We start from the raw sequence: 8,982 nt of genomic DNA on the forward strand, positions 1-8,982 counted from the left end.
AGATTCAGTTCTATTTTTCCGTGGCTCTTGCGCCTGTTGTAATTTGTTTATTACATATTTGTTATAGCACGGCGAGTTGGTTGAGAACGAAAACTGGCTGCCTGAGGGTCCTGTGACTATTGGTGTGACATCTGGTGCCTCTACTCCGAATAAGGTATTTTTCCTCGTTGTGGATGATGCTCCAGACTTTGAAGTGCTGTCACTGCAAGTACGTGAAATTTCCTAAATCATTTTATCTTCATATTTTCTAGGTTGTTGAAGACGCCCTTATCAAGGTGTTTGATATCAAGCGTAAAGAGGCCCTGCAACTACTCATAATGTAGGTTGGGCATGACTAGACATAGTTCTTCGTGATTCTAATGGCCATTTTATGTGCGTGTTTGCATTTCCCTCGATGTTTGTGAGTTTGATTGCTGCTGAGATCCTTGTGGTAATTGAGGCCGTTGAGCTTGTTTGGGTCCGGAAATGGCATCATCTTTGGCTAGAGACGGATTCCATATATGTTGTTCATCTTCTCTCTTCATCATCTAGTGGTGTTCATTGGTAGTTTTGTACTTAAAGTTGCAATGGGGCAACTGTCTATCTCTCCATATATTGAGAATGTAACTGCTCATGATGAAAAATCTTGGTGGTCCTCCTTTCCTGAGTTCGCTGTGGCGCCTTTTAGGCAGCTGGCTCCCTTTCTCCAATGTGTTTGAAGGTTGTTGTTCTGTCGTATTACTTTAGTTCGTCTTACTGTCATTGTTCTGCTGTACATCTACTTGGTTCTCGTCAGTTTTTTCATGCTAGGATCTGCCGTCACGGCATGTACTCGGTTCTCTGTTCCATTAATAAAGCAGCCTTATTTTCTTCTTTTCTTTAAGAAAGAAAGACTCGACATATTTCACAGTACTAATTTATTGTCTAAAGTATTTGGTTAACTGAATCAAGTTCATCTTGTTCAAAGTTTAAATTAGGACTTCATTCTCATCTTTGCCCTCCAAAGGAAAATTTTGAAATAATTCATGGTCTGTCGATTGAAATGATGTGATGCTAAAGAAACAAAGAAAGAGTGCTAGCCAAACCAGTGTAAAAGAATGTTACAATTTTCCAATACTATAATATATAGCTGTTACATATATGTATGACAAGTTCTAATGGTGGAGAAACAACTGTACATAGATAAGAGAAATGTTCTTACGACTTGGACTTTATACCAGAAAGCACAAGGCCAAGGGTATATAATGCTTCTATGTATACATCCAGAAAATCAAATTCAACTGCTCTGCTTTGCCTATGTGTTGAATTCTGCTTCAAAAAATAGTTTTGGATGAAGAAAGGTAAATAAACTGCTCCTCCATTCTGTTCTGGATAAAAAATAGTTTGATGTATATCCTTGTTTGGAGTGGACAATCATTTAAAGTGGTATCTGGCATTTTCTTCAGAATTCAGACTAGCCACTAGTGCTATCAGATTGCTTGGAAAGAGATGAATCAATCAATTCAGGAACCCGATCAAGCAAGCGATTCATCTCTTCTGGAAATTCACCCTTTGCTCGATTAGTTTTTCCTCCTACGACCACTGCTGTTCCATCTTGTAAGGCCCATATCTTTGTCGAGCAGAGGAGAACAAGCAACAAATGAATGGCTACTTTAGGCAAGCAGATGAATACTGGCAACAATACTTATAACAAATCACAGAAACCAATACCAACATAACATCAAGGCACTCTTAAATTGAAAAGGTTATTCATGCTGGAAATGGATGTTTAGCACCAATTATAGTATATATCAACCACCAGGTGAAGTGCACAAGATTCCAGAAAAATTACAGATAATTTTGTTTATAAAACATAAGGAGAAGTTCTTGAAGCAAATCAATTTATTGAGACAAAATTAAATGCAACAATGAAAAGCATATTGTAATCAATGACGCATATAAATAATGAGTGGCCTAAGTTTTGAAACCAAATGTAATATAGTTGAACCTTCAGCAGAACTGGTGTACATGTTTCAAGTTTATAAACAAACATTTTATACGATGTAAATTCTCACCTGTGAATGAGATAGAAAACTGATGCAAGTTGTGAGCATTAGAGCACCGAATCCAGCATATACAACCGGCACTCCCGGGTCAGTCTGATAAGGAAAATTTTAGTTTCAAGGCTCAATGAATGGAGGTCAAGAAAGTTCTATAGGGTTTTGTACAACAAATTTTTAGTCATCACCTTCAGGGCAAGACCGCTACTCCCAATTGCATCTACAATAGTAATTTTGGAGCCATCGATTTCAATTGGAAGCTTGGAACTTGGTCGTCGAACTCCAACAAATTTCCCTTCTTGATCATACAGGACAATTGATTGTAGATCTCGCAAAAGCATTGATCTGAAATTTTGAAGGAAAAATTAGTGTACATAAGTAACAACTGAGAACAACCTATTAGCAATAATGGTGAGTGATGTTGTAACTTGAAAAGCTATCATTTTATACACTTCAATTTACTGAAGCCAAAACACTTTAGATAACCCAAAACACTGCCAAATAAATCTTCTCGACAGTACTCCCTTTTATTTCCGTTTTCCAGGGTGAAGGGTGGTGGAAATGAATTAACCTCTAGAAGAGTCTTAATCTAAAAGCCTTAGGTAGTTGTCTAAAACATCAAGAAGAAAACAAGTGGAAGTTAACCGTCCAAATTCATTTGGGTGCGTGTGTTTGGTGGGGGTGGTAAGACAATGGCTTCCCATTTGGGAGGTCATGTTGTTCGAGCCCTATCAAGGGTGGAGAGGGGTGGGGTTAAAAAAAAAAAAAAAAAAAAAAAAAAAGCCCTTCTAAATTCATTTCAAATGTGCTATTAGAGAAGGCAACAGTTGTAAGAGGATCACATACATTCCCTTAACATTAGGAGCATCAACATCTCCAACAGGTAAGAAGGTTCCGTAAAGCTTCTTGTCTCCATTGATCTGAAGAGGTGCCACAGCCAAATTAAAAGGCCCTTCATTATCCTTGATCAATTGCAGTGCTGAAATACTCCAATCTGTCTGGTATATGGTGATCCCTCCATACCTTAAAGGGTTATTTACACTGATTGTTTTCCTCAGCACCTCCTTCCCGTCTAAGTCCATAAGTGAAAGATCAGTATAAAATTGTGATACCTGTAACAGAAACCAGGGTGAAATGGTGAAAAAACCTTGCATGTAGCAGTCAGGAGCAATAAAACTAAGACATCAATTTTTCATTATAATAGTTATAAACAGAATATTCCCAAACTAAAGAGGCAGAAAGGATAAAAAATGGAACACATCTTAAGCAAGCCTTTTGATCTGATCACCAACTTTACTTCTCAGCAAAAGACAAATTGTTCACCTCTCCACTGTCAAAATAGGTCATGTAGAACTTGTTTACATGAACCTCAGTGTTGAAAGCATCGGTTGGAGTAGACAGAAACCCAGATGGGCCTAAAACATCTCCTACAACAAAATTCAAACCCTGTGGAACTGTTACTGCTCCTTTGAAGCTCCCAGTTGCACTAAGAGTTCCACCTACCATTATCAGCAGCATTGCTAAATGTACTCCAATAGGGGCAAATCGTCCAGCCAACCCCCTAAAGGCATATAAAGAAGGTCCCTTCAAGAATACCTATAAGGATGAAACTACTCACAATTAACAGGTAGCTGTAGACGAGGAGGTGGTAATAACCTATGCAAGGTGATATCCAATATCAATGTAGAGTATGTCAGTAAACTATCAGCAGTAATGAGACAGATAACCCATATGGATTAATTATTATATCTCATTTTGCATTATTCTCACAGCTAGCAATAATAAAATTTCAGTAAATTTTAAATTTTCAAGGTATCCTACTGCATATAAGTAGAAATTACCATATGATGGCAGTATCTCTGTGACATTGTTTTCAGATAATATACCCCAGACCAATTGAGCAATTGTCATCTAATGATGCTTAAAAATTTCAAAAGAGAAACAAATTCAAGAATATGAAAGAATATACCTCATATCCAGCTCCCATAAGAATAACACCCAAGTCTTGAACAGAAGCTCTTGGCAAAGCCTCTGAAAACTCCTGCTTCTGGATGGCCTCAGAAGACTGCAAGAAACTCCATCTGTTTTCCCCAATTAATGCGTACGTTAAAAGAACACTCCCAACTCAGTTTTAGGAATTATGAAAGAATTGGATAAAGCAATCAAACCTTCTTGCAACCTTGACTAGAGGTATCTGTGTTGTGTAAGTGCAGGCCATTAGTGATGCAGCCAGGAGAGCCAATGTTGCAAGGAAAATGGGAGATGAGTACATATGATCAAACCCAAGGGCCAAAACCCATCTCCAAGTGAAAATTCCCAATATAGGATTACTTTCAGGGTATTTATCGAAATAATGATCTGGGGCCTCACCTTGATCAATGAAAGTTCCTGCACAGGCATCACATCCACATAAGGCCTAACTACAATCTCACATGAAGGTAGGGAAAAAACAAACTCTCTTTATTACTCATCTAACACACACTATGAAGTATTGAAACCATGATTCTCAAATTTTCTCTTAAAATAGGGTATCATTAGGAGCATTAAGAAGAGGATTAATTGAGAATGCTTGTCATCTATACATTCATAATGTAACTATAACACCTCTGAAATAAATGAATTACCTTTCCACCTGACAATAACAAACCAAGGAAACATCTTTCGTATACTAACTTAGTTAGACATAATGTAAGCAACTGCAAACCAAGTTTAAGAGGTTAAAAACCAAAACTTAACATACCGAGAGCCATGAGACCAGCAATGACAAACATTTCTCCAATAGCCAAAGGCAGATAAGACAAAGCCGACAAAATCTTCCTCGGCAGCCTCTTCATCGAACCCATCACCCCACTCCCTGACTTGGTCGGAGCTTTGTCCCCTCCGGTGGCGCCGCCACCCTTCTCCTCCAACGGCGGCGGCGCTCCTTCGGAGAGTATAATCTTCTTGCTTATGTTGTTGCTTTTCTTGTTCTTGTTTTCTTGAGGGGTCTTCAGCGTACAGGTGACCGAGAGTGAGAGAGGTGTCCTTTTGAAGAACTGAGAATTGTGGGGACAGAATGTGGGTTTGAAGGTGGAGTTGAAGAGATGGGACTTGAGGAAAGAGGTTCTGGGTAGACATGGTTTGGGGGTTATGGTGGGGTTTAGAGCCTCCATTGTAGAATGGAGAGTTTGGGAAAGCTGGTGGGGGGTGTTATCTGTTCCAGAGATCAACTGTCATTTGAGGGACTGGCGTGTAACGACCTGCAGTTTTGTTAGTTTATCCTGCAAGGGATAATTTTAAATTTTTTGGTTTGTTTTTTTTTCTTTTTTGCATTTTTGTTATATTGTGTGGGGTCCTCTGAGATATTTATTCTCTGTTGGATATTTTTTTCTATGGACTCATCGTAACAGTGAGTAATTTGATCACAACTTATTAATGGCAGGATGAGAAGTGAAAATAATGAGTATATATGCAAAACTCTAATTTTAGTTTAAATGAGCTAATTTGTTCACCATAAAGTCTCCTTGAAAACTCTGTAACTCTCGAAGTTAGGTTTCAATATCATTGGTTTCATTTATAAGAATTTTGGAAGCCAAATTGTCCCTCCAAATCTTCCAAAATGATTTCTAGTGGATACATATATTAGTTGTCTAAGGGTAGTTGTTTTTGAATTAAGATTAGTAATGTCTTTCAGTTGTGATTCCTAATGATTGTATAGTAATATTGTGTTTTGTTTCTATATAAATTGAGTTAGTTTTATGTGGTATCAATTAAAAATAGTATAAATTGGGTGTACCAGTTTATAGCCTAAAGTTTAGGATCGTAAATGTGCATGGTAATAATGGATGCATCTCCACGCCCTCAAAAAACCAAAAAAAAAAAAAAAAATGAGAGAGAGAGAGAGAAAATGAAACCCTAACCTTGAACCCTAAATCATATTCATTTTTTAAACTCAAAGTCTAAAAGAGAGAACAAATTACGATTATATTTCTTTGGGCCTGGTCTATGGTTTTCGGGTTTTGGTCTATGTTTGGCTCCAAGTTTTTGTGTGTGGGGCTGATGACGGTGACTGTCGTCCTTTTGATGCCCTTCTAAAGGATCAGGTCTAGGCCTGGACATCTTAGACCTAGGTCTTATTTAAAACTAATCTACAAATTGTTGACAAACTTGAATCATAATTTTTATGAGGAATTGGTAACCAGGTCTATTGCTTGTTGAGATTTCTTCTCTATGTTTTTTTTTCACAATTGTGTATCACAATTGGATGCAATTGTGTATCAAAATTGGGTGCTCAACAAATGACTTTACATGTAAAAACGAAGTTGGGCTAGTGGGGTCTATAGACTCGCTTCTAAAAGCTTTTTAGTATTAATGGTATTTATCACGGATTGAGTGTACCTGAATTATATTCTATGTTGATATATTTTGAGTTTGACTTTGATTAAATTTTGAATTTTCAAATTTATTTTGGGCCTTTTAGTATTAATGGTATTTATCACGGATTGAGTGTACCTGAATTATATTCTATGTTGATATATTTTGAGTTTGACTTTGATTAAATTTTGAATTTTCAAATTTATTTTGGGCCTTTATTGATACGTTATAATAATTTCTTCATTACGCCTTATATGAATACAGCCCAGTTTCTTAAAAAGGCGGTAATGGAAACACCAGCCGCATCAGGAAAGGCTTCAATATATTTTGACCGACTCTGGTGAGTCAATTCCAAGTCAAATAAGGACATCTTTCTCCGGAATGGCGGTGCATCGTTCCTAACCCTAATCAAATAGGGAATCCCAATTCGCTAAGGTACTCAATTATGAAGTGGATTCACAGTAACATGATGATTCTATATATATTACCTCACTCTCTCCTCAGTTCTACTCTTCTACTTCGCCTTCGTCGTTCTTCTTAGTTTCAATTGTAAAATCCCACTCTCTTTGGTAGGAGTCGTATAACCCAGTAGCCATATCTCTCACTCTCATGGATACTGATCACAAAGAAACTCAGGTGCTTCTTCCCAACTCCATTGATCTACAACAACCCACTAAGATGCCAACTCCGCCGGAGGCTTTAGAGCAAGCCCAGCACCGTGAAGTTTCTCCTCCATTGAATCACATATGTGATATTTGCCACAAGGGATTTCGGTCCGGCCAAGCCTTGGGAGGTCACAAGAGTATGCACTTTCGCGAGAGCGAGGCCATCATCACTAGTGCTACTACCAGTACCAGTGATCCAATTTGTTGTCTCGTTTGTGGGAAGAACTTCCTCTCCAAGAAATCGCTGTTTCGACACCTGAGGTCACACACTGGAAACCTGTCCCCTCGGGCGGGCTATAACAGCGGCAACTCTTCTTCCACTGTGTCAGATGAGCCTACGTTTGATGATGGCAAATGTGATGGGGTTGATTCGGGTTCGCGTTTTGATCTGTCCAAGACTCTACCTGCAGGTTGGTCTATCACTAGAAGGAGGAAAAGGAATGCCCTTGGTACCTCAGCCTCTGATTGCTCTGGCTCTGATGAAACTGCTGGCAACTCGGGGTTGGATTTGAGTCCCAAGTTGGAATTAGTAACTGTTGATCCGAAACTAGAAGCGGAGGAGTTCAGTGGTCTTGTGATGCTGGCTCAGGTCTGTGCCGAGGAGGCTAGTCGCAGAAATTTGATTAATAATAACCAGGTTTATCAGAATGGTCAGATCGAAATCAGGTATGTTGCAATCGAATGCAAGAGGAGGCGGCTGAATGATGGGTATGAAAGAAGATGGTCTGCAGCTGATCATTATGGTTACAATTGCAATGACATTGATTCTGATTTTAGATGCAAGCTTTGCAATAAAACATTCACAAGTTACCAAGCTTTGGGAGGTCACATGTCAAGCCATTACCGGCTCAAGATCAACTCAAAGGATCATGATCATGCCCAATTTAACTTCGAACAACACAATGAACAACATTCTCTTCTTCCTCAAGTGGTTAGCACATACAGCTGCAATGTTTGCGATAAAACATTCTCAGGTTACCAAGCCTTGGGAGCGCACATCTTAAGCCATTGCAAGGATGTGAACGACAACAACACGCACAATTCAGCACATAACAGGGTTATTAAAGATAACAATGTGCCTGAGCCTCGTCAAGTTGAATTGCACAGTTGCGGTGTTTGCAATAAAGAATTCACAAGTTACCAAGCTTTGGGAGGACACAAGTCAAGCCATACGAAGTACAATAACAACAATAATATGGATCGAGATCAATCTAATTCTGATATATCAACCGGTGGTGCTGAAGATAAGAATGAACGTCAAAAACTCTATGTAACAGTACCTCACCAATGCGAAGAATGCAAGAAGACTTTTCCAACAGGTCAGGCTTTGGGGGGTCATAAGAGGCTTCATTGGAAGGGCCCAACTGGAGCTACAGCGAAACCGAGTCAGCAGAGTAGTGCTCGTAGGCCGCTTGAATTTGACCTCAATGAGATTCCATCTATGGAGGATGAAGATGAAATAAATGTGCCGAGCGTCCTCTTGCAATTATAATAGTCAGTAGTTCTTTGTTTTTGATAATTCTTTCTAGTTTTTGTTGCAGTGAAAGACACTAGCATAGGAACCATTTTGTTGCTGGTCTTGTGTTTTCACTTTGGGATATGATTAAGATCAGATTGTATATGTAAAGAGTCATGCATACATGGCGGGGTTCATAATGAGATATAAAAAAAAAGTCACGCACCTTACTTTCTTTTAGATGGCGCCAATGCATCTTTTCTTTTGTTTTTTATTATTGAAATGAGCTTTCACACAGGATGAACAAGGCATAAAGTCTGGAGCTGGTCTTGAATCTCGAGCAACGTCCTCTTGCAATTAAGTAGTTACTCTGTAGTCTGATAAAGTATCATACACTCTGAAATTATAAGAGAACACTAGGATATATTAACTCTATCTCACTGAGTACTTATCTGTACGTATATCTCAGAAAGTTAGCATATTTCTCCAA

General features: G+C 38.6%; 3 protein-coding genes across 7 annotated transcripts in view; 2 read left to right on the forward strand and 1 right to left on the reverse strand.

Annotated features, from left to right (window-relative positions):
* LOC112170943 (4-hydroxy-3-methylbut-2-enyl diphosphate reductase, chloroplastic) overlaps positions 1 to 848 on the forward strand; it is a 31,650-nt gene extending 30,802 nt beyond the window's left edge. The window contains exons 10-11 of the mRNA XM_024308208.2: positions 68 to 154; positions 252 to 848. Coding sequence (XP_024163976.1) covers positions 68 to 154; positions 252 to 323 — 159 coding nt within the window. The 3' untranslated portion in view covers positions 324 to 848. The remainder of the gene's footprint in view (positions 1 to 67; positions 155 to 251) is intronic.
* A 219-nt stretch (positions 849 to 1,067) lies between these two features.
* Positions 1,068 to 5,272, reverse strand: LOC112174834 (cytochrome c biogenesis protein CCS1, chloroplastic). 4 transcript variants are annotated; one of them, XM_024312651.2, is made up of 9 exons: positions 4,759 to 5,271; positions 4,187 to 4,406; positions 3,988 to 4,099; positions 3,342 to 3,614; positions 2,865 to 3,130; positions 2,207 to 2,363; positions 2,034 to 2,117; positions 1,409 to 1,588; positions 1,068 to 1,371 (listed from the first exon to the last, which is right to left on the reverse strand). In XM_024312651.2, exons 1-8 carry the CDS (start codon positions 5,168 to 5,170, stop codon positions 1,433 to 1,435), a joined length of 1,680 nt encoding a protein of 559 aa, XP_024168419.1. In that variant the 5' UTR covers positions 5,171 to 5,271; the 3' UTR covers positions 1,068 to 1,371; positions 1,409 to 1,432. The 4 variants fall into 4 exon arrangements, with proteins under 4 accessions (XP_024168419.1, XP_024168418.1, XP_040364833.1 ...); XM_024312650.2 differs by having other exon boundaries at positions 1,068 to 1,588; XM_024312653.2 differs by lacking the exon at positions 1,068 to 1,371 and having other exon boundaries at positions 1,519 to 1,650; positions 4,759 to 5,272.
* A 1,404-nt stretch (positions 5,273 to 6,676) lies between these two features.
* LOC112170944 (zinc finger protein ZAT9) lies at positions 6,677 to 8,982 on the forward strand. Of its 2 annotated transcripts, XM_040509685.1 has the most exons (2): positions 6,677 to 6,806; positions 7,008 to 8,982. In XM_040509685.1, exon 2 carries the CDS (start codon positions 7,050 to 7,052, stop codon positions 8,526 to 8,528), a length of 1,479 nt encoding a protein of 492 aa, XP_040365619.1. In that variant the 5' UTR covers positions 6,677 to 6,806; positions 7,008 to 7,049; the 3' UTR covers positions 8,529 to 8,982. The 2 variants fall into 2 exon arrangements, with proteins under 2 accessions (XP_040365619.1, XP_024163977.1); XM_024308209.2 differs by having other exon boundaries at positions 6,775 to 8,982.

The sequence above is a fragment of the Rosa chinensis genome, chromosome 6 (assembly GCF_002994745.2).
Source record: "Rosa chinensis cultivar Old Blush chromosome 6, RchiOBHm-V2, whole genome shotgun sequence".
Classification (NCBI taxonomy): Eukaryota; Viridiplantae; Streptophyta; class Magnoliopsida; order Rosales; family Rosaceae; genus Rosa; species Rosa chinensis.

What these genes read in the sequence shown, in the direction of transcription:
- LOC112174834 (XM_024312651.2), bottom strand. Translation starts at nt 5,170, where the DNA reads ATGGAGGCTCTAAACCCCACCATAACCCCCAAACCATGTCTACCCAGA. An exon ending in TGCTGGTCTCATGGCTCTCG is followed by an intron (nt 4,407 to 4,758) that starts GTATGTTAAGTT and finishes ATGCCTGTGCAG; the next exon opens with GAACTTTCATTGATCAAGGT. An exon ending in TTATGGGAGCTGGATATGAG is followed by an intron (nt 3,615 to 3,987) that starts GTATATTCTTTC and finishes TCATCCTTATAG; the next exon opens with GTATTCTTGAAGGGACCTTC.
- LOC112170944 (XM_024308209.2), top strand. Translation starts at nt 6,981, where the DNA reads ATGGATACTGATCACAAAGAAACTCAGGTGCTTCTTCCCAACTCCATT.